The sequence below is a fragment of the Oncorhynchus kisutch genome, linkage group LG12 (genome assembly GCF_002021735.2).
Source record: "Oncorhynchus kisutch isolate 150728-3 linkage group LG12, Okis_V2, whole genome shotgun sequence".
NCBI lineage: Eukaryota > Metazoa > Chordata > Actinopteri > Salmoniformes > Salmonidae > Oncorhynchus > Oncorhynchus kisutch.
Window position 1 is genome coordinate 4,830,764 of NC_034185.2, and position 25,785 is coordinate 4,856,548.

A 25,785-nucleotide genomic window follows, 5' to 3' on the forward strand; every position below is an offset into this window, starting at 1 on the left:
CTCTGGTCTATATTAGTGTACTATATAGGGAATAGGGCCCTGGTCTAAAGTGGCGGCAGGGTAGCCTAGTGGTTAGAGCGTTGGACTAGTAACCGGAAGGTTGTGAGTTCAAACCCCCGAGCTGACAAGGTACAAATCTGTCGTTCTGCCCCTGAACAGGCAGTTAACCCACTGTTCCCAGGCCGTCATTGAAAATAAGAATGTGTTCTTAACTGACTTGCCTGGTTAAATAAAGGTAAAATAAAAATAAAATAAAAAAGTAGTGCACTATATAGGGAATAGGGCTCTGGTCTAAAGTAGTGCAATATATAGGGAATAGGGCTCTGGTCTATATTAGTGTACTATATAGGGAATAGGGCTCTGGTCTATAGTAGTACCACTATATAGGGAATATGGCCCTGGTCTAAAGTAGTGCACTATATAGGGAATAGGGCCCTGGTCTAAAGTAGTGCACTATATAGGGAATTAGGGCCCTGGTCTAAAGTAGTGCACTATATAGGGAATAGGGCTCTGGTCTAAAGTAGTGCAATATATAGGGAATAGGGCTCTGGTCTATATTAGTGTACTATATAGGGAATAGGGCTCTGGTCTAAAGTAGTGCACTATATAGGGAATAGGGCTCTGGTCTATATTAGTGTACTATATAGGGAATAGGGCTCTGGTCAACAGTAGTGCACTATATAGGGAAACAGTGCCATTTGGGACGTACCCTGCTGTTGAGTTCTGTTCAGTTCCCTTTAAGCAATACCAGCTACATTTAGGACGGTAACAGTCATTACATGTTTGAATTATTCCACCTATATTTACCAGGTAGGCTAGTTGAGAACAAGTTCTCATTTACAACTGCGACCTGGCCAAGAGCAGTGTGACACAAACAACAACACAGAGTTACACATGGAATAAACAAGCGTACAGTCAATAACACAATAGAAAATAAGAAAGTCTATATACAGTGTGTGCAAATGGCGTAAGGAGTTAAGGCAATAAATAGGCCATAGTAGCAAAGTAATTACAATTTAGCAGATTAACATGAGTGATAAGTGAGCAGATGATGATGTGCAAGTAGAAATACTGGTGTGCAAAGTAAATGAAAACAATATGGGGATGAGGTACAGTGCCTTGCGAAAGTATTCGGCCCCCTTGAACTTTGCGACCTTTTGCCACATTTCAGGCTTCAAACATAAAGATATAAAACTGTCTTTTTTTGTGAAGAATCAACAACAAGTGGGACACAATCATGAAGTGGAACGACATTTATTGGATATTTCAAACTTTTTTAACAAATCAAAAACTGAAAAATTGGGCGTGCAAAATTATTCAGCCCCTTTACTTTCACTGCAGCAAACTCTCTCCAGAAGTTCAGTGAGGATCTCTGAATGATCCAATGTTGACCTAAATGACTAGTGATGATAAATACAATCCACCTGTGTGTAATCAAGTCTCCGTATAAATGCACCTGCACTGTGATAGTCTCAGAGGTCCGTTAAAAGCGCAGAGAGCATCATGAAGAACAAGGAACACACCAGGCAGGTCCGAGATACTGTTGTGAAGAAGTTTAAAGCCGGATTTGGATACAAAAATATTTCCCAAGCTTTAAACATCCCAAGGAGCACTGTGCAAGCGATAATATTGAAATGGAAGGAGTATCAGACCACTGCAAATCTACCAAGACCTGGCCGTCCCTCTAAACTTTCAGCTCATACAAGGAGAAGACTGATCAGAGATGCAGCCAAGAGGCCCATGATCACTCTGGATGAACTGCAGAGATCTACAGCTGAGGTGGGAGAATGTCCATAGGACAACAATCAGTCGTATATTGCACAAATCCGGCCTTTATGGAAGAGTGGCAAGAAGAAAGCCATTTCTTAAAGATATCCATAAAAAGTGTTGTTTAAAGTTTGCCACAAGCCACCTGGGAGACACACCAAACATGTGGAAGAAGGTGCTCTGGTCAGATGAAACCAAAATTGAACTTTTTGGCAACAATGCAAAACGTTATGTTTGGCGTAAAAGCAACACAGCTCATCACCCTGAACACACCATCCCCACTGTCAAACATGGTGGTGGCAGAATCATGGTTTGGGCCTGCTTTTCTTCAGCAGGGACAGGGAAGATGGTTAAAATTTATGGGAAGATGGATGGAGCCAAATACAGGACCATTCTGGAAGAAAACCTGATGGAGTCTGCAAAAGACCTGAGACTGGGACGGAGATTTGTCTTGCAACAAGACAATGATCCAAAACATAAAGCAAAATCTACAATGGAATGGTTCAAAAATAAACATATCCAGGTGTTAGAATGGCCAAGTCAAAGTCCAGACCTGAATCCAATCGAGAATCTGTGGAAACAACTGAAAACTGCTGTTCACAAATGCTCTCCATCCAACCTCACTGAGCTCGAGCTGTTTTGCAAGGAGGAATGGGGAAAAATTTCAGTCTCTCAATGTGCAAAACTGATAGAGACATACCCCAAGCGACTTACAGCTGTAATCGCAGCAAAAGGTGGCGCTACAAAGTATTAACTTAAGGGGGCTGAATAATTCTGCACGCCCAATTTTTCAGTTTTTGATTTGTTAAAAAAGTTTGAAATATCCAATAAATGTCGTTCCACTTCATGATTGTGTCCCACTTGTTGTTGATTCTTCACAAAAAAATACAGTTTTATATCTTTATGTTTGAAGCCTGAAATGTGGCAAAAGGTCGCAAAGTTCAAGGGGGCCGAATACTTTCGCAAGGCACCGTAGATGACCTGGAGCCATTGGGTTTGGCGACGAATATGTAGCGAGGGCCAGCCGACTAGAGCATACAGGTCGCAGTGGTGGGTGGTATAAGGTGATTTGGTAACAAAACGGAGGGCACTGTGATAGCAAACTGGATGCAGTCTGAGTAGAGTATTGGAAGCTATTTTGTAGATGACATTGCTGAAGTCGAGGATCGTTAGGATAGTCAGTTTTACTAGAGTAAGTTTGGAGGCGTGAGTGAAGGAGAAAGCCGATTCTAGATTTGAATTTGGATAGGAGATCTTTAGTACAGAACAGGTCTATTAGTTTCTATAGCTTGGAGAGTTCAGTACAGAACAGGAGTATTGGTTTCTATAGCTTGGAGAGTTCAGTACCGAACAGGAATGTTGGTCTCTATAGCTTGGAGAGTTCAGTACAGAACAGGAGTATTGGTTTCTATAGCATGGTGAGTTCAGTACAACACAGGACTATTGATTTCTATAGCTTGGAGAGTTCAGTACAGAACAGGAGTATTGGTTTCTATAGCTTGGAGAGTTCAGTACAGAACAGGAGTATTGGTTTCTATAGCTTGGAGAGTTCAGTACAGCACAGGAGTATTGGTTTCTACAGCTTGGAGAGTTCAGTACAGAACAGGAGTATTGGTTTCTATAGCTTGGAGAGTTCAGTACAGAACAGGACTATTGGTTTCTATAGCTTGGAGAGTTCAATACAGAACAGTTCCTCTGGGAGCTTTGAAACGGACATGAAATGATTCCTTAGGGAAAGGTGTCCATATTCAATAGTTCTACCCGTTCCTTCATTCAGCAGAACTCTTGACAGAACCCTGCCAGCCCTGTTCGGTTCCGACAGAAATAGGTGGACTCTATCGACAGAGGCAATCGTTCTTCTGTTGGTGTTGGTGTGTTTGAGTGTGAGAAAAAGAGGGTTTGGCAGGAAGAAGAGGAAAAAGAGGAAGGAGACAGGGCCCCAGTGGACGGAGCCAACAGAGGAGGAAGAAGGTTTGGCAGGGGGTTTGGTAGCTCTCACACTTAATCGGTTATCAAGGTAATTAGGCTGAGTCCCAAATGGCACCCTATTCCCTATGTAGTGCACTACTTTTGAACAGGGCCCATAGGTGTGTATAGGGAATAGGGTGCCCTTTGGGACACACACCAAGTGATTAGCTAATCTTTTGCACTGGTGCTACGTCAGCTCCTCAATTCCTTTCCGAGTGGGAGATTTTAGGAATGAAATCAGCAAAAAACTAAACTAACATGTCCATGCCTTCATTTGTAGGCCTTCATTGCCTTGCATAGTTCCTTGTATAGTTCCTTTCCATTTACGTGTGTTCGTCCCCTTACAGACATTTTATTTTTAGTAAAATTCCTGAAATGTGGGTTGTTGAATCTTGGCCCCTGACCACTTCCTGTTGCGTGGCGTGAGTTTGTTGTTACTGATTTCAGTGAGCACCGTTAACAAGTTGTAGCTAGCCCCCCTTTCCCCTCTCCCCTCTTTCTGTGTCCCAAATTTGTAATTTCCACTCCGACCCGTGAAAGGCAGAAATACGCCACAAAGCGTCTCGCCTGCCGGAAAGCTATAACAAGTTTATCTTGCTAATTTTAGCTCCTATGGGTAGCTAAGGGTTTAGTGCTGTGTTGTTGTGATTCATGAAATCAGGACAACGTGATCACTGCTATGAAGGTCTGGCAACATTTCACTTCAGGTAACGCCAATGTGTTACTTGTCTAGCTAATCTGCTGGCCAGCTATCATTCTGTTTTCCACTCAGTGTCTGGGAAGGCCTAACAAAAGATTTCTCTTCTGTTAAAAGATGCCATCCAAAAAGCTAACTTTGTGCAACAGGAAAATAAAATCAGATTGTGGGTTGCTGTAACATCACTAGTTAGCTAGCCAATAGTTAACTAGCTAGCTCTCAACTCACTAGCTATTATTAGGCTAAACGTTAGGCTAGCTAGCTAGATGTCTATTGAAATGTCAGCCCATAATCAGAAGCATAACGTGTTTACTACTACTGCTGCTACTAAGTGAAAGTGACTCATCTGTTTTTATATTGATGAGGACGAGTAACAGAGGACCCTTTGGTTTTAGACAATTCAATAGCCTAGCCATGGGTGCTCATGGACTATCGGCTGGCTAGACTAACAACTTATATTCATCTCGGGGGATTCTGTGGGTTATAATCAAAGTGAAATGTGCTCCATCAACATTGTGCTGATGTATTTCAACAGAAATGCCTGTGCAGGGGGGTCTAACATGTTATCTTTTTGTCCCTCCCACAGACAATGATGCTCAATGGCAGACATTTTGTTCCTGGAGGGGATTACATGGGGAGCCAGCTAGTATCACACTCTAGATGGACAATATGCTGGATAAAGACGTGTATGTTTCCTGTGGAATATAATACTTCATAAGCCATTGGTTAGAATGGAAAATATGCCGTCTCCTTTTCCCAACAACAACAAATGCACAGAAGTTGACACATGGTCTGTAGCAGTCCAGAGCCCCTGGATGGAGTTTACTTGTGGGGGGGGGGGGGGCTAGGTGCCTTGCTCAAGGGCACAATGGCAGGAGATGGTACATGGGATCGATGACCATCAGCCTTCCAGCTGCCAGTTCAGTTCTGTTCCCATTTGTCTGTAGCCCGACCCGGGGCTTGAACCAGCTACCTTCCAGCTGCTGGTCTGCCTCTCCAGCCTCTGTTTCTCAATCCTGGGGACCCATATGGCATCCCCATTGTGTCCATAGGACCAGGGCTAGGCAGGGTGGCCTCTTGCTCTGCTCTGCGTGTTTCCAGGGAAAGGACCTTAGTGAGTCCTTGTTTTAGAGACAGTTTATCTCAAAACTGTAGGTACATCTAGTCAACAGCTTACAGTATATAGTCAACAATAAAGAGGAAACAACAAAGATGTCTGACTGGATCTTTCCAGTGAACTTTTAAAGAAAGTTTTCAAAATGAGTCAACAACAGGAGACAGAGAGACCGTCAACAACAGGAGACACTAGAGAGACCGTCATCAAAAGGAGACACTAGAGAGACCGTCATCAACAGGAGACACTAGAGAGACCGTCAACAACAGGAGACACTAGAGAGACCGTCATCAACAGGAGACACTAGAGAGACCGTCATCAACAGGAGACACTAGAGAGACCGTCATCAACAGGAGACACTAGAGAGACCGTCAACAACAGGAGACACTAGAGAGACCGTCATCAACAGGAGACACTAGAGAGACCGTCATCAACAGGAGACACTAGAGAGACCGTCATCAACAGGAGACACTAGAGAGACCGTCAACAACAGGAGACACTAGAGAGACCGTCATCAACAGGAGACACTAGAGAGACCGTCAACAACAGGAGACACTAGAGAGACCGTCAACAACAGGAGACACTAGAGAGACCGTCAACAACAGGAGACACTAGAGAGACCGTCAACAACAGGAGACAGGAGAGAGACCGTCAACAACAGGAGTCACTGGAGAGACCGTCAACAACAGAAGACACTGGAGATACCGTCAACAACAGGATGTCAATTCAAGGACATCATGTGATGATTTTATAGGACTGATAGTTCAGGCTGATTGGCTAAGGAGCATTCAAGATCATGATATATTGGTTTGGCCTCATGTCTGTCAAAACAAGTCCATCGAGCGGTCTGTCAAAACAATATTCATCTTATATGATGACCTCTAAGAAATGATCAATATATTTCATTCCCAACTGTCCTCTATTTGGTTATGGGATGGTTAGGGTTAGGGGTCGAAGGTTAAAAGTCAGTGCTTACACGTTAAGCCCCCGTCCACTCCTTCCCGAACCAGGAAGAGACTGAAGTAACCAGCAAGGTCGTCTGGAAGGTCCAGCTTCGACGCAACAGCCTGCAAATCAGAAGATAGACAGAAAGATCATCTTCGGTCATCTTTTTCTGTGGTTGAATGAATCCACAACTCCTATTTCCTCTGACACATATAAAACTAAAACATTATTTTATCCACTGACAGTTATACAGCCTTGAACCTATTGAAATATCCCAGAGAGAGAGGTCTATGGTCCTTGTGGTAACATCAGTTAATGAAGAACACCAGACTAGTTTACAGTTGTCATAGTTACAAGAACAAAAAGCAGCTGTTTGTATGGCGTTACAACTTCTATCTTTCTATCTGAGAGAATGTACTGCATAGTGTCAAGAGTGGATGGATTCTCTGGTGCTGGCAAACATTCTCTGGTGCTGGCAAACATTCTCTGGTGCTAGCAAACATTCTCTGGTTCTCTGTTGCTGGCAAACATTCTCTGGTTCTGGCAAACATTCTCTGGTTCTGGCAAACATTCTCTGGTTCTCTGGTGCTGGCAAACATTCTCTGGTTCTGGCAAACATTCTCTGGTTCTCTGGTGCTGGCAAACATTCTCTGGTTCTGGCAAACATTCTCTGGTTCTCTGGTGCTGGCAAACATTCTCTGGTTCTCTGTTGCAGGCAAACATTCTCTGGTGCTCTGTTGCTGGCAAACATTCTCTGGTGCTCTGTTGCTGGCAAACATTCTCTGGTTCTGACAAACATTCTCTGGTTCTGACAAACATTCTGTACTTTCAATAATCCCTCTCCCTATAGGTTTCCTAACACAGATATTCCCTGTAGGACACCAACTGAACATTAGTGTTGTGAATTTATAGATCAATTATTATCATTCATCATTTCCACGATAATAAAACAGAATCGAAAAATGAAGAGCGTTTAAAAATCAGCATGTGTCCCGGCTGGCAAACACACATACAGCTTACCTCGAGGACGTCCTCTGTCTGGTCAGAGGTCAGGATGTTGACCGTGACCTTCTGCCTCTTAGACAGGTAGATCTCCAGGGGTACCTCTTCTGTTGGAATCTGCTGGGTCTCCTATTGGACAATGACAGGTTTACCACTGGGTCTCCTATTGGACAATGACAGGTGTACTACCTGGTCTCCTATTGGACAATGACAGGTGTACTACTGGGTCTCCTATTGGACAATGACAGGTTTACTACTGGGTCTCCTATTGGACAATGACAGGTTTACTACTGGGTCTCCTATTGGACAATGACAGGTTTACTACTGGGTCTCCTATTGGACAATGGCAGGTTTACTACTAGGTCTCCTATTGGACAATGACAGGTTTACTACTGGGTCTCCTATTGGACAATGACAGGTTTACTACTGGGTCTCCTATTGGACAATGACAGGTTTACTACTAGGTCTCCTATTGGACAATGACAGGTTTACTACTGGGTCTCCTATTGGACAATGGCAGGTTTACTACTAGGTCTCCTATTGGACAATGACAGGTTTACTGCTGGGTCTCCTATTGGACAATGACAGGTTTACTACTGGGTCTCCTATTGGACAATGGCAGGTTTACTACTAGGTCTCCTATTGGACAATGACAGGTTTACTGCTGGGTCTCCTATTGGACAATGACAGGTTTACCACTGGGTCTCCTATTGGACAATGACAGGTTTACTACTAGGTCTCCTATTGGACAATGACAGGTTTACTACTGGGTCTCCTATTGGACAATGACAGGTTTACTACTGGGTCTCCTATTGGACAATGACAGGTTTACTACTGGGTCTCCTATTGGACAATGACAGGTTTACTACTGGGTCTCCTATTGGACAATGACAGGTTTACTGCTGGGTCTCCTATTGGACAATGTCAGGTTTACTACTCTCTCTTATAGGACCCTGTTCTATTAGATCAAACTCCACGGAGGAAATAAGCCAATTTTTTTTGTTAAAATTCAACTCTCTCATTTACCTCTGTACAAACACTTGTGGCTTTGTAAGCTATTTTTTTTATTTTTTATAGCGACCTGCTAGACAAGACTGATTTTGGGTCTAGTTATCCCTCTCACTTTACCTCTTCCACTCTGGTGTGACTCACACATTTCAGTTCATTACTGAAGTCCCACTCATCAACCTCAAAGTCCCACCATGGCTGAACGTATTAACAAAACTGAAGCCATTACTGAGTCAGCCTGCTGGCTCACAGAGCAGAGACACAACACACTGAATCACAGAGAAGCAGCTTGCTGAGGAGTCGGCCGATATAGAACAACTGATGCACAACACACACCTCCTGATGAGACACATTCTACGTAGAACAGGACTGACACACCCGCACAACACACGCCACACCTCCTGATGAGAAAGCCTATGTAGAACAAAACACAGGGTGGAAGACATGCCTAGCTACACAACAATTACACAGCCAGGGTGGAAGACATGCCTAGCTACACAACAATTACACAGCCAGGGTGGAAGACATGCCTAGCTAGCTCCACTACCAACCTGCTGGGCTTTCCTTAGAAAGCTGTTGAACATCTCACTGGCTCCGAGCATGGGGTCCTGTCGCACTGTGGTGGAGAGAGAGTAGATGAGAGAGATATTAGAGGGCCACATCAACACTTATATTTGTAACTCAATCTGTAGTAAAAGGTTATATCTACAATAAGCCGAGAAGGTCTTCTGACGTGGCTTCAACTATCTGTAAATCATCAAAGAGCAGGAGACAATTCAACCTGACATCCAGGTAATCTCTACAGTGGTTTAATTGACTAAACCAGGCACTCTCTACAGTGGTTTAATTGACTAAACCAGGTAATCTCTACAGTGGTTCAATTGACTAAACCAGGTCATCTCGACAGTGGTTCAATTGACTAAACCAGGTCATCTCGACAGTGGTTTAATTGACTAAACCAGGTCATCTCGACAGTGGTTTAATTGACTAAACCAGGTCATCTCGACAGTGGTTTAATTGACTAAACCAGGTCATCTCGACAGTGGTTTAATTGACTAAACCAGGCACTCTCGACAGTGGTTTAATTGACTAAACCAGGCACTCTCCACAGTGGTTTAATTGACTAAACCAGGCACTCTCCACAGTGGTTTAATTGACTAAACCAGGCACTCTCCACAGTGGTTTAATTGACTAAACCAGGCACTCTCCACAGTGGTTTAATTGACTAAACCAGGCACTCTCCACAGTGGTTTAATTGACTAAACCAGGCACTCTCCACAGTGGTTTAATTGACTAAACCAGGCACTCTCCACAGTGGTTTAATTGACTAAACCAGGCACTCTCCACAGTGGTTTAATTGACTAAACCAGGCACTCTCCACAGTGGTTTAATTGACTAAACCAGGCACTCTCTACAGTGGTTTAATTGACTAAACCAGGCACTCTCTACAGTGGTTTAATTGACTAAACCAGGCACTCTCTACAGTGGTTTAATTGACTAAACCAGGCACTCTCTACAGTGGTTTAATTGACTAAACCAGGCACTCTCTACAGTGGTTTAATTGACTAAACCAGGCACTCTCTACAGTGGTTTAATTGACTAAACCAGGCACTCTCTACAGTGGTTTAATTGACTAAACCAGGCACTCTCTACAGTGGTTTAATTGACTAAACCAGGCACTCTCTACAGTGGTTTAATTGACTAAACCAGGCACTCTCTACAGTGGTTTAATTGACTAAACCAGGTAATCTCTACAGTGGTTTAATTTACTAAACCAGGTAATCTCTACAGTGGTTTAATTTACTAAACCAGGTAATCTCTACAGTGGTTTAATTTACTTAACCAGGTAATCTCTACAGTGGTTTCTTTTCCTGTCATCCATTTACAAAGCTAAGGTTGATTGTATTGTACGGCGCAATGGAAGCCACAGTATGTGGGACGGTGATGCAATACTGACCCCTAAATAGAGTGTACACTCAATTAGAAGTGCCTTTAAAAGGACAAAGACAGAGAGAGAGAGAGAGACACATAATTCCTGTTCTGGCCCACGTCTCTCACACACACAGTGTTCAGGGACGAGGGAGAACAGATTGTGTTTTGAGGCGGTAGATTTTTCCCATAACCGTGTTAAAACCCATTATGTACCATCCTCCCAGCAAGTGGTCGGTCAGCCAGGAAGACTCGGTGTGTGTGTGTGTGTGTTTACAGACTATGATATGCCTCAACAAGGCTCAGTTTGTTCTGTGGTAACTTTCAGAAGATTAAAACAAATGCTTAACACTGCTGCCAGCTAAATTTCACTCAGTTCTTCTCTTTCTGTGTGTTGGTCTGTGTGTGCGTGTCAGTGTGTGTGCGTGCATGCGTGTGCGTGTCAGTGTGTGTATGGCCTCAGTTCACCCTTGACCTGCTTGAGGAAGTGTCTGGCCAAAGCGGAGGCTTGGTTTGGGGGGGGGGGCACATAGGTTACTGGTCCAATGGGATGGTAGGCTAAGGAATTAGCTGACAAAGACATCTTGCCAAAGAAACTATAAAATGTTCCTGACAAGGACCAGACTGAGTGAGAATTGAAACGCTGGTCCACATCTCTGACTGCATATTAGATCAAAACAAAATGGCTGGTCCACATCTCTGACTGCATATTAGATCAAAACAAAATGGCTGGTCCACATCTCTGACTGCATATTAGATCAAAACAAAATGGTTGGTCCACATCTCTGACTGCATATTAGATCAAAACAAAATGGCTGGTCCACATCTCTGGCTGCATATTAGATCAAAACAAAATGGCTGGTCCACATCTCTGGCTGCATATTAGATCAAAACAAAATGGTTGGTCCACATCTCTGGCTGCATATTAGATCAAAACAAAATGGTTGGTCCACATCTCTGACTGCATATTAGATCAAAACAAAATGGTTGGTCCACATCTCTGACTGCATATTAGATCAAAACAAAATGGATCAGACATTCCTATTAGTCCTGATAACATTATGAATGGATCTGTAGAGAACAGATATCTGGTTCCAGGTTTATCAAGAGGCCTTAGCCTCAACTACTATCGTGCGCAGTGTGTGCCTGTGTTAGGCGCTATACTGTATGCCTGTGTTAGGCGCTATACTGTATACCTGTGTTAGGCGCTATACTGTATGCCTGTGTTAGGCGCTATACTGTATGCCTGTGTTAGGCGCTATACTGTATACCTGTGTTAGGCGCTATACTGTATACCTGTGTTAGGCGCTATACTGTATACCTGTGTTAGGCGCTATACTGTATACCTGTGTTAGGCGCTATACTGTATACCTGTGTTAGGCGCTATACTGTATACCTGTGTTAGGCGCTATACTGTATACCTGTGTTAGGCGCTATACTGTATACCTGTGTTAGGCGCTATACTGTATACCTATGTTAGGCGCTATACTGTATACCTGTGTTAGGCGCTATACTGTATACCTGTACCTGTGTTAGGCGCTATACTGTATACCTGTGTTAGGCGCTATACTGTATACCTGTGTTAGGCGCTATACTGTATACCTGTGTTAGGCGCTATACTGTATACCTGTGTTAGGCGCTATACTGTATACCTGTGTTAGGCGCTATACTGTATACCTGTGTTAGGTGCTATACTGTATACCTGTGTTAGGCGCTATACTGTATACCTGTGTTAGGCGCTATACTGTATACCGGGCTATTTGGAAATAGTCATGAGGTATGTTTTTTTTCTTTTCTTACCGTTGAACCAGTTCTTTATTTGACCGGGCACATTATGAAGCTTACCGGAAACAGAAACTGTTGAGACAGTCACGTGTTTGTTTGTAAATAGCACAACCTGAGAAAGAACTGTTCTTCAGTCAGACGAGCACGCGCCAGACGAGCACGCGCCAGACGAGCACGCGCCAGACGAGCACGCGCCAGACGAGCACGCGCCAGACTTAGTTCATTTGCACAATGTCTCTGATTCACATTGTCTTGTACAATGTCCAACATCACTAAACATTACATTCGCTAGCTCCTACCTATAAGCAGGGCATTCAGAAAGTATTCAGACCCCTTCCCCTTTTCCACATTTTGTTACGTTACAGCCTTATTCTAAAATGGATTAAATAAAACATTATCTTCATCAATCTACACACAATACCCCATAATGACATCACAATACCCCATAATGACATCACAATACCCCATAATGACATCACAATACCCCATAATGACATCACAGTACCCCATAATGACATCACAATACCCCATAATGACATCACAATACCCCATAATGACATCACAATACCCCATAATGACATCACAATACCCCATAATGACATTACAGTACCCCATAATGACATCACAATACCCCATAATGACATCACAATACCCCATAATGACATCACAATATCCCATAATGACATCACAATACCCCATAATGACATTACAGTACCCCATAATGACATCACAGTACCTCATCATGACATCACAATACCCCATAATGACATCACAGTACCCCATAATGACATCACAATACCCCATAATGACATCACAGTACCTCATCATGACATCACAATACCTCATCATGACATCACAATACCCCATCATGACATCACAATACCCCATCATGACATCACAATACCCCATAATGACATCACAATACCCCATCATGACATCACAATACCCCATCATGACATCACAATACCCCATCAAGACATCACAATACCCCATAATGACATCACAATACCCCATAATGACATCACAATACCCCATAATGACATTACAGTACCCCATAATGACATCACAATACCCCATAATGACATCACAATACCCCATAATGACATCACAATACCCCATAATGACATCACAATACCCCATAATGACATCACAGTACCCCATAATGACATCACAGTACCTCATCATGACATCACAATACCCCATAATGACATCACAATACCTCATAATGACATCACAGTACCCCATAATGACATCACAATACCCCATAATGACATCACAGTACCTCATCATGACATCACAATACCCCATAATGACATCACAATACCTCATAATGACATCACAGTACCCCATAATGACATCACAATACCCCATCATGACATCACAATACCCCATCATGACATCACAATACCCCATAATGACATCACAATACCCCATCAAGACATCACAATACCCCATCATGACATCACAATACCCCATCATGACATCACAATACCCCATCATGACATCACAATACCCCATCATGACATCACAATACCCCATAATGACATCACAGTACCTCATAATGACATCACAATACCCCATAATGACATCACAGTACCTCATAATGACATCACAATACGCCATAATGACATCACAATACCCCATAATGACAAAGTGAAAACAGTTTGACATTTTTGCAAAAAGTGTTAAAAATAAAAACACAGAAATACCATACATAAGTATTCAGACCCTTTAACTATGAGACTCAAAATTGAGCTCAGGTGCATCCTGTTTCCATTGATCATCCTTCCATTGATGTTTTACAACATGATTGGAGTCCACCTGTGGTAAATTAAATTGGTTGGACATGATTTGGAAAGGCACAAACCTGTCTATATAAGGTCCCACAGTTGACAGTGCATGTCAGAGCACAAACCAAGCCATGAGGTGGAAGGAATTGTCCATAGAGATGCGAGACAGGATTGTGTCGAGGATTAGGGGAAGGGTAACAAAACATTTCTGCAGCATTGAAGGTTCCCAAGAGCACAGCAGGGGTGTAAAGTACTTAAGTAAAAATACTTTAAAGTACTAAAGTAGTTTTTTCTGTACTTTACTATTAATATTTTTAACTACTATTACTTCACTACATTCCTAAAGAAAATAATGTACTTTTTACTCCATACATTTTCCCTGACACCCAAAAGTACGTGTTACATTTGAATGCTTAGCAGGACAGAGAAATGGACAAATTCATAAACTTATCAAGAGAACATCCCCGGTCATCCCTACTGCCTCTGATCTGGAGGAACTGACTAAACAGAGAACATCCCTGGTCATCCCTACTGCCTCTGATCTGGAGGAACTGACTAAACAGAGAACATCCCTGGTCATCCCTACTGCCTCTGATCTGGAGGAACTGACTAAACAGAGAACATCCCTGGTCATCCCTACTGCCTCTGATCTGGAGGACTCACTAAACAGAGAACATCCCTGGTCATCCCTACTGCCTCTGATCTGGAGGAACTGACTAAACAGAGAACATCCCTGGTCATCCCTACTGCCTCTGATCTGGAGGACTCACTAAACAGAGAACATCCCTGGTCATCCCTACTGCCTCTGATCTGGTGGACTCACTAAACAGAGAACATCCCCGGTCATCCCTACTGCCTCTGATCTGGCGGACTCACTAAACAGAGAACATCCCTGGTCATCCCTACTGCCTCTGATCTGGAGGACTCACTAAACAGAGAACATCCCCGGTCATCCCTACTGCCTCTGATCTGGAGGACTCACTAAACAGAGAACATCCCCGGTCATCCCTACTGCCTCTGATCTGGCGGACTCACTAAACAGAGAACATCCCCGGTCATCCCTACTGCCTCTGATCTGGAGGACTCACTAAACAGAGAACATCCCTGGTCCTCCCTACTGCCTCTGATCTGGAGGACTCACTAAACAGAGAACATCCCTGGTCATCTCTACTGCCTCTGATCTGGAGGACTCACTAAACAGAGAACATCCCTGGTCATCTCTACTGCCTCTGATCTGGAGGACTCACTAAACAGAGAACATCCCTGGTCATCTCTTTGTAAATAATGTCAGAGTGTTGGAGTGTGCCCCTGGCTATCTGTACATTTAAAAATATATATTTTTTAAAACAAGAAAAAGGTGCCATCTGGTTTGTTTAATATGAGGAATTTGAAATTATTTATACATTTATAATTTGATACTTAAATATATTTAAAGTCAAATTATTTTAGACTTTTACTCAAGTAGTATTTTACTGCGTGACTTTCACTTTTACTTGAGTCATTTTCTATTAAGGGATCTTTACTTTTACTCAAGTATGAGAATTGGGTACTTTTTATACCACTGGAACACTGTGGCCTCCATCATTCTTAAATGGATGAAGTTTTGGAATCACCAAGACTCTTCCTAGCCGCTCGGCCAAACTGGGCCTTGGTCAGAGAGGTGACCAAGAACTTGCTCACTGACAGAACTCTAGAGTTCCTCGTGGAGATGGAAGAACCATCTAGAAGGACAGCCATCCCTGCTGCAATCCACCAATCAGGCCTTTATGGTAGACTGGCCAGACGGAAGCCACTCCTCAGTTAACGGCACATGACAGCCCGCTTGGAGTTTTCCAAAAGGCACCTAAAGGACTGACCATGATTAACAAGATTCTCTGATCTGATGAAACCAAGATTGAAATATTTGGCCTGAATGCAAAGTGTCACGTCTGGAGGAAACCTGGCACCATCCCTACGGTGAAGCATGGTGGTGGCAGCATCACGCTGTGGGAATGTTTTTCAGCGGCAGGGACTGGGAGACTAGTCAGGATCGAGGCAAAGATGAACGGAGCAAAATACAGAGAGATCCTTAATAAAAACCTGTGACAGAGTGTTGAGGACCTCAGACTGGGCCAAGGTTCACCTTCCAACAGGACAACAACCCTAAGCACACAGCCAAGACAGTGGCTTCGCGATAAGTCTCTGAATGTCCTTAAGTGGCCCAGCCAGAGCCCGCACTTGAACCTTATCTAACATCTCTCGAGGGACCTGGAAATAGCTGTGCAGCAACATTCCCCATCCAACCTGACAGAGCTTGAGAGGGTCTGCAGAGAAGAATGGGAGAAACTCCCCAAATACAGATGTGCAAAGCTTGTAGCGTCATACCTAAGAAGACTCGAGGCTGTAATCGCTGCCAAAGATGCTTCAACAAAGTACTGAGTAAAAGGACTGAAGACTTATGAAATATTTCAGTTTTTATTTTAAATACATTTGCAAAAATGTCTAAAAACCTGTTGTTGTGTGTAAATTGAAAAGCGGAAAAAAAACAATTTAATACATTTTAGAATAAGTCAACGGGTCTGAATACTTTCCGAATGCACTGTATGTACAGTGGCAAGAAAAAGTATGTGAACCCTTTGGAATTACCTGGATGTCTGAAAATAACTAGTCAAATTTTATCTGATCTTCATGTTAGTCACAACAATGCCCTGCCCTATTAAAAAAAATAATAATAATTGAGTTTGCTATTCACAAGAAGCATTGCCTGATGTGAACCATGCCTCGAACAAAAGAGATCTCAGAAGAACTAAGAATTGTTGACTTGCATAAAGCTGGAAAGGGTTTCAAAAGTATCTCTCTAAAAGCCTTTATGTTCATCAGTCCGCGGTAAGACAAATTGTCTATAAATTGAGAAAGTTCAGCGCTGTTGCTATTCTCCCTAGGATTGACCGTCCTGCAAAGGTGACTACAAGAGCACAGTGCAGAATACTCAATGAGGTTAAGAAGAATCCTAGAGTTTATTTATTTCACCTTTATTATTATCGATTATTTATTGTAAAAACAACGTGATGATTGATTATAAAAAATGTTTGACATGTTTCTACGAACTTTACAGATACGACGGGCAGATGAAAATTCCAAATAGTGATCGTGAGCCTGTGGATTACTAAACAAAACGCGCCAATCAAAATGGAGGTTTTCAGATATAAAGAGAATCTTTATGGAACAAAACTAACATTTATTGTGTAACTGGGAGTCTCGTGAGTGCAAACATCTGAAAGATCATCAAAGGTAAGCGATTAATTTGATTGCTTTTCTGACTTTAGTGACCAATCTACTTGGCGGCTAGCTGTTTGTAATGTTTTGTCTGCTGAGAGAGATGTTCTTACATGGTATGCATGGTTTGCTTTCACCGTAAAGCCTTTTTGAAAATCTGACACGCCAGGTGGATTAACAACAAGCTAAGCTGTGTTTTGCTATATTGCACTTGTGATTTCATGAAAATTAAATATTTTTTGTCATTTAATTTGAATTTGGCGCTCTGCAATTCACCGGATGTTGACGAAAATTATCCCGCTAAAGGGATCGGTGCGCCAAGAGGTTGGTGAACCAGGCGATGCAGTCATTTGAGAAACCAAGGCTGTTGTCAGCTAAAGACTTACAGAAATCTCTGGAACATGCTAACATCTCTGTTGATGAGTCTACGATACGTACAAAAAAAACTGTGTTCATGGGAGGACACCACGGAAGAAGTCACTGCTGTCCAAAAAAAAACATTGCTGCACGTCTGAAGTTTACAAAAGTGCACCTGGATGTTCCACAGCGTTTCTGGCAAAACATTCTGTGGACAGATGAAACTACAGTTGAGTTGTTTGGAAGGAACATACAACACTATGTGTGGAGAAAAAAAAAGTCACAGGACACCAACATCAAAACCTCATCCCAACTGTAAAGTATGGAGGAGGGAGCATCATGGTTTGGGGCTGCTTTGCTGCCTCAGGGCCTGGACAGCTTGCTGTCATTGACGGAAAAAAATGAATTCCCAAGTTTAACAAGACATTTTACAGGAGAATGTAAGGCTATCTGTCGGCCAATTGAAGCTCAACAGAAGTTGGGTGATGCAACAGGACAACGACCCAAAACACAGAACTAAAGCAACAGAATGTCTTCAACAGAAGAAAATACGCCTTCTAACGTCCTGACCTCAACCCGATTTAAAATGCTGTGGCATGACCTTGAGAGAGAGAGAGAGAGGTTCAAAGCAGACCTAAGAATATTGCTGAACTGAAACGGTTTTGTAAAGATGAATGGTCCAAAATTCCTCCTGACCATTGTGCAGGTCTGACTCTCAACAGAAAACATTTGGTTGAGGTTATTGCTGCCAAAGGAGCATCAGCCAGTTACTAAATCCGAGAGTTCACATACTTTTCCCACCCTGCACTGTGAATGTTTACACAGTGTGTTCAATAAAGACAGGAAAACATATAATTGTTTGTGTTATTAGTTTAAGCAGACTGTCTATTGCTGTGACATAGAAATTCGCTATTCGCTATTGCTATTTTTGTTAGCATTCTTGTAATAGACCCCAAATGGGTTTTTGTGTGTAAATCCCGGGATGAGAGAACGACAGAATGACAATATGAAAATCTGGATACCATACAAACCCAGTGTGAGTGGTCTAGTCAAAGACTGTACGCTAATGCCCACACCAATACCACAATAGGCTGAAGTAGACAGAGGCCAACAAGGTATTCTGCTACTTGGATTGGTCATTAAGGACAGTAGATCATGAGTCAGCTACTGCCTGTTCTACTATACTGCCCCTTATTGAGCCGGCTACTGCCTGTCCTACTATACTGCCTGTCCTACTATACTGCCTGTCCTACTATACTGCCTGTCCTACTATACTGCCTGTCCTACTATACTGCCTGTCCTACTATACTGCCTGTCCTACTATACTGCCTGTCCTACTATACTGCCTGTTCTACTATACTGCCTGTTCTACTATACTGCCTGTCCTACTATACTGCCTGTCCTACTATACTGCCTGTCCTACTATACTGCCCCTTATTGAGCCAGCTACTGCCTGTAATACTATACTGCCCCTTATTGAGCCGGCTACTGCCTGTTCTACTATACTGCCTGTTCTACTATACTGCCTGTTCTACTATACTGCCCCTTATTGAGCCGGCTACTGCCTGTCCTACTATACTGCCCCTTATTGAGCCGGCTACTGCCTGTTCTACTATACTGCCTGTTCTACCATACTTTCCCTTATTGAGCCAGCTACTGCCTGTAATACTATACTGCCCCTTATTGAGCCAGCTACTGCCTGTAATACTATACTGCCCCTTATTGAGCCGGCTACTGCCTGTAATACTATACTGCCCCTTATTGAGCCAGCTACTGCCTGTAATACTATACTGCCCCTTATTGAGCCAGCTACTGCCTGTAATACTATACTGCCCCTTATTGAGCCGGCTACTGCCTGTAATACTATACTGCCCCTTATTGAGCCGGCTACTGCCTGTTCTACTATACTGCCCCTTATTGAGCCGGCTACTGCCTGTAATACTATACTGCCCCTTATTGAGCCGGCTACTGCCTGTAATACTATACTGCCCCTTATTGAGCCGGCTACTGCCTGTAATACTATACTGCCCCTTATTGAGCCGGCTACTGCCTGTTCTACCATACCCTCCTCCCCATGGGAAAAATGGAGGTCACTTCTAGTTCAATTTAGTCATCATCCAATTTAGTCATCATCCAATTTAGTCAACATCCAATTTAGTCAACATCCAATTTAGTCAACATCCAATTTAGTCAACATCCAATTTAGTCAACATCCAATTTAGTCAACATCCAATTTAGTCAACATCCAATTTAGTCAACATCCAATTTAGTCAACATCCAATTTAGTCAACATCCAATTTAGTCAACATCCAATTTAGTCATCATCCTTGTAGAAAATAAATCACTTTTCTCTGAACAATACTGGAATTGGAATTTTAAATCATCTTCTGAGTTTAAGTGAATTGGAACTTAAATGAAATGGAGTTGACCCCTAAACTCAAATACAGGGCCCAGAACTGAAAACGTGATCTCACCAGCTTGCATGTATTTCTCCAGCTGTTCTCGTCTCTGCTCCACCTCGGCCGGCGTCAGCGTGAATATCTTCTTTGGGGGGAAAGCGGGTACCACGTTGTTCCCATACTCTTTCTTTATCTGGGAGGAAATTAAAAACATACAAGTTCAAGGTCTGAAACCAAATGGGAAGAAAAGGACTAGTCTGAAAAATATTGAGCATGTTATATTAATCATAATAATAGTTAGAACAACTCTGATACAGATCATATTGTAGCAACCTTTAAGGAGAAGTTGTTTTTTTTTACAACCAAATCTATATTTTTTGTGTTTTTCATGGCATGTTATAAAAAGGGTCCAGACTCCTTTTATGTGACTTCGTTTTTTTTGAGAAACAGCAAATCACTTCCTCATCCTCGTTGTGTACTACAGGGGGCCCTGAAAAAAACATTAACAAAGATTCCCCCCCCAAAAAACACCCAAATACGTTCATTTAGAAACGGCAAAGCTCTCAGTATAGTAGCACAGGTTTTTAGATGTTGTACACATGACGACATTGTCATTTCCGAACTGTTTCTGTTTTGTGTGACTCAAGACGTTTCCCACATCCAGCTGTTCCATTCTCTGTGTAGCCTGCTGCTACAGATAACTGCCAGAATAAAGGAAACACCAACATAAAAGTGTCTTAATAGGTTGTTGGGCCACCATGAGCCAGAACAACTTCAATTATTTTGTTGTAAAAAATAAAAACTCTTCCTAACACCTTGACAGTCGCTGGACCTGGGTTTGAGTCCCGGTCGGGGCTGCCCCTAAATTCGCTACATTGGTGTCTGAGGTGGGATGTCGACCCGTGAGGCCATTGGAGAGGTGTATCCACGTGAGGGACTTGGTATAGAGGAGTGTGTGGAAAAGCTCTCTGAAAAAGGCTGAGGGTAATGTAACAACTTCAACACCTCCTCAAAAGGTTTGGCTTGACAGTCGCTGGATCCAGATTTCAGTCCCAAGATAAAGAAAGAGTATGGGAACAATGTGGTGCCTGCTACAATATCTTTCAATTGTTGGTTACTTTAAAAAAAGTTACATTCTAAACATTTTATTCAGTCTTTATAATAGGAGTAATGGGTTGAGAGGAAAACATGGACACAAAACTGTTCCCCCAGGCCAAAGTTAAGCCAGAAACCATGGAGATACAATGGTGCCCCCAGGCCAAAGATAAGCTAGAAAACATGGATACACAATGGTTCCCCCAGGCCAAAGTTAAGCCAGAAACCATGGATACACAAGTGGTTCCCTCATCTGAAGCTCGTTGGAAAACGTGGTGTAACTTATGAGGATGAATCACAGGTTTATTTCAAACCCAGTCAGTTCGGTAGATATGTGGACAGTTTCCATGTAAAACACATCCAGACAGCAGACGACTGGTTTCTACTGTCTAGCCAGGCTGAGTTGATTTAACTCATTCCTGTTGAACTCAGGGACTTTATCATCAGACGATCTCAGGCTATAAACCAGATGTTTCAACTAAAGCCTACCGGACCCCCAAGAACCATCTGGTGTTTTAATTCAGATCTGTTTTCAAAGGACAACATATCGCCTGTGTCCCAAATGGCAGCCGGTTATCTACTTTTAACCAGAGACCTATGGGTCCTAGTGCACTACTACCCTATAGACCCTGGTCTAACGTAGTGCACTACTACCCCTATAGGCCCTGGTCTAAAGTAGTGCACTACTACCCTATAGGCCCTGGTCTAAAGTAGTGCACTACTACCCTATAGGCCCTGGTCTAACGTAGTGCACTACTACCCCTATAGACCCTGGTCTAAAGTAGTGCACTACTACCCTATAGGCCCTGGTCTAAAGTAGTGCACTATAAAAGGAAATAGGTAGTCATTTGGTACACAATCGTAGTGAAAGGCAGCAGGGTGTTTTTCATTTCCTACGTTAATGTAATGATGGTGTAGAGGAAGAAGCAGACCAGGGTCTCTGTGCTGGATACTCGCTCAGTATCCACAGGCAGACACACCGGCTACGTCTCAAATGGCAACCTCTCTCCAACACAGTGGAATACAACCAGAATGCTATTAGATACAACCTCTCTCCTACACAGTGGAATACAACCAGAATGCTATTAGATACAACCTCTCTCCTACACAGTGGAATACAACCAGAATGCTATTAGATACAACCTCTCTCCTACACAGTGGAATACAACCAGAATGCTATTAGATACAACCTCTGTGACAGATAAGAATTATTGTCCCTCTAAAAATGTAGATGAAGCTACAAAGTCCCACGGGCTTTCTGCTCAGCTGTCACTACCAATAACACTTCATTTAACATCCACTTCCAGTAGTTTTGGCAGCACCTGTAAGAACATTCCCTGAGGAAGGGGTTTGTGTTCATGGGTTTACAGTTACTGCACCGTGACTACACTACAGATGAAGCTGGGTAAACTAGAAGGGCTGGCATAGACACAGAAGTCACTGTTATTCAAGTCACAAGGTCTGAGTCTCGAGTCGAGTCCCCAGTAGAACAGGTCGAGTCTCGAGTCGAGTCCCCAGTAGAACAGGTCGAGTCTCGAATCCCCAGTAGAACAGGTCGAGTCTCGAGTCGAGTCCCCAGTAGAACAGGTCGAGTCTCGAGTCCCCAGTAGAACAGGTCGAGTCTCGAGTCTCCAGTAGAACAGGTAGAGTCTCGAGTCTCGAGTCCCCAGTAGAACAGGTAGAGTCTCGAGTCTCGAGTCCCCAGTAGAACAGGTCGAGTCTCGAGTCTCGTCCCCAGTAGAACAGGTCGAGTCTCGAGTCCCCAGTAGAACAGGTAGAGTCTCGAGTCTCGAGTCCCCAGTAGAACAGGTAGAGTCTCGAGTCGAGTCCCCAGTAGAACAGGTAGAGTCTCGAGTCGAGTCCCCAGTAGAACAGGTAGAGTCTCGAGTCTCGAGTCCCCAGTAGAACAGGTAGAGTCTCGAGTCTCGAGTCCCCAGTAGAACAGGTAGAGTCTCGAGTCTCGTCCCCAGTAGAACAGGTAGAGTCTCGAGTCTCGAGTCCCCAGTAGAACAGGTAGAGTCTCGAGTCTCGTCCCCAGTAGAACAGGTAGAGTCTCGAGTCTCGAGTCCCCAGTAGAACAGGTCGAGTCTCGAGCCCCCAGTAGAACAGGTCGAGTCTCGAGCCCCCAGTAGAACAGGTCGAGTCTCGAGTCGAGCCCCCAGTAGAACAGGTCGAGTCTCGAGTCGAGCCCCCAGTAGAACAGATCGAGTCTCGAGTCGAGCCCCCAGTAGAACAGGTCGAATCTCGAGTCTCGAGTCCCCAGTAGAACAGGTAGAGTCTCGAGTCGAGTCCCCAGTAGAACAGGTCAAGTCTCAAGTTATTTTTATTGAACCTTTATTTAACTAGGAAAATCTGTTAAATTAAGAACAAATTCTTATTTTACAATGACTGTCTACCCCGACCAAACCCTCCCCTAACCCGGACGACGCTGGGCAAATTATGCGCCGTCCTATGGGACTCCCGATCACGGACGGTTGAGATACCGGTTGTGTTCAACTACAGATCGTCGTCTATTTATTGAGGCTACAGGACAGCCCTTTTCATTATTTTGTCTAAAACACATGTTGATAATGTAATAATTATCATAAACTGGGTAAATCCAAATGTAAGCTTCATAAAGCTAATGTGTCAATTTCAAGCAATGTTGACGTACCAAAAGACCAGTAGGGTCTATGCTAGTAATTGTTGCTTGATTCTGCTGGTGAGCAAAGTAAACAGCTCATATTCCTGCACACCAATTTGTTTTGAAGCTGCACATAATGCATTCGGAAAGTATTCAGCCTTTTCCCTCATTTTGTTACTTTACAGCCTTATTCTAAAATAGATTCAATAAAACAATTTCCTTAGCAATCTACACACAATAGCCCATAATGACATCACAATAGCCCATAATGACATCACAATAGCCCATAATGACATCACAATAGCCCATAATGACATCACAATAGCCCATAATGACATCACAATAGCCCATAATGACATCACAATACCCCATAATGACAAAGAGAACAGGTTTTTAGAAATGTTTGCACTTTTTTTTTTTTTTTTACAACCAAATACCTTATACCTTATACCAAGCTTCATACCCAAGATTTTAATCGCTGCCAAAGGAGCTTCAACAAAGTACTGAGTAAAGGGTCTGAATACTTATGTTTTTCTGAAGTTCTACAAATCTGTTTTTTGCTTTGTCACTATGGGTATCGTGTAGATTGAGGAGAAATATGGTTTTAATACATTTTAGTATAACGTAGATAATATATATTTGTTTTTAAGTCAAGGGTTCTGAATACTTTCTGAATGCAATGCATGTATGTTGCCGTCTTACCTGTTGGTGTAGGCCGAGCAGCTGGCTATAGCGTACCTGACAGTGCAGAACGCTATTCACATGGATGTTGAATGCCTGTAGAAGAGATGAGAATAGATTCTTTACTGAGCACTTCTCTCTAGCATATAGGCTTCACAGAGCAGTAAGATAATTAAAAATCAAAGTCAATCTATTCATTTTTTGAAAATACATTTTAAAATTAGTCTTATGTTTCTTAGGACCTGCCTAAAAATAAATAAAGAATTAATCATTTTGCGAGGGTGTAGCCTATATTCAATGGATTTGTTAAAATAAACGGCATGTGAACGGGAGATGGGAAAACACAATGTATGACCTGGGCTCTAATAACCATTGATTATATTCATTGATTGATCTTTTATTTTGCTGGTACACTGGTATTATTTAGTGCTACTCGGCTCACACGGTCTTCAATTTGCATCGCGGAAACTAGGGAGCTTCCCGAAATGACACCCTATTACAGAGGCATCAAAGCTGGGACCGAGACACTGAAGAACAACTTCTACCTCAAGGCCATCAGACTGTTAAACAGCCATCACTAACTCAGAGAGGCTGCTGCCTACATGGAGACCCAACCACTGGACACTAACAAACTAGTCACTTTAAAACAATGCCACTTTAAATGTTTTACATATCTTACATTACTGATATCACATGTATATACTGTATACCATCTACTGCACCTTGCCTACGCCGCTCGGCCATCACTCATCCATATACTCATATGTACATATTCTCATTCACCCCTTTAGATTTGTGTGTATTAGGTAGTTGTTGTGGAATTGTTAGATTACTTGTTAGATATTACTGCACTGTCGGGAACTAGAAGCACAAGAATTTCATTAAACTCGTATTAACATCTGCTAACCATGTGTATATGTGACCAATAACATCTGCTAATGATGTGTATGTGACCATTAACATCTGCTAACCATGTGTATGTGACCAATAACATCTGCTAACCATGTGACCAATAACATCTGCTAACCATGTGACCAATAACATCTGCTAACCATGTGACCAATAACATCTGCTAACCATGTGTATGTGACCAATAACATCTGCTAACCATGTGTATGTGACCAATAACATCTGCTAACCATGTGTATGTGACCAATAACATCTGCTAACCATGTGACCAATAACATCTGCTAACCATGTGACCAATAACATCTGCTAACCATGTGTATGTGACCAATAACATCTGCTAACCATGTGTGTATGTGACCAATAACATTTGATTTGATTTAGTGCACTACTTTAGACCAGGGCCCTATTCCCTACATAGTGCACTACTTTAGACCAGGGCCCTATTCCCTATATAGTGCACT

At 42.8% G+C, this 25,785-nt stretch overlaps 1 protein-coding gene across 2 annotated transcripts in view; it reads right to left on the reverse strand.

Moving 5' to 3' along the window:
- Positions 1 to 25,785, reverse strand: part of LOC109883417 (sorting nexin-17-like) — a 65,719-nt gene that overhangs the window by 23,401 nt on the left and 16,533 nt on the right. For both annotated transcript variants that reach the window (XM_031836754.1, XM_031836753.1), the window contains exons 2-6: positions 24,437 to 24,511; positions 20,092 to 20,209; positions 9,053 to 9,117; positions 7,512 to 7,622; positions 6,523 to 6,613 (exon numbers count right to left, since the gene is read on the reverse strand). In XM_031836754.1, the coding sequence (XP_031692614.1) occupies positions 6,523 to 6,613; positions 7,512 to 7,622; positions 9,053 to 9,117; positions 20,092 to 20,209; positions 24,437 to 24,511 (460 nt within the window). The remainder of the gene's footprint in view (positions 1 to 6,522; positions 6,614 to 7,511; positions 7,623 to 9,052; positions 9,118 to 20,091; positions 20,210 to 24,436; positions 24,512 to 25,785) is intronic.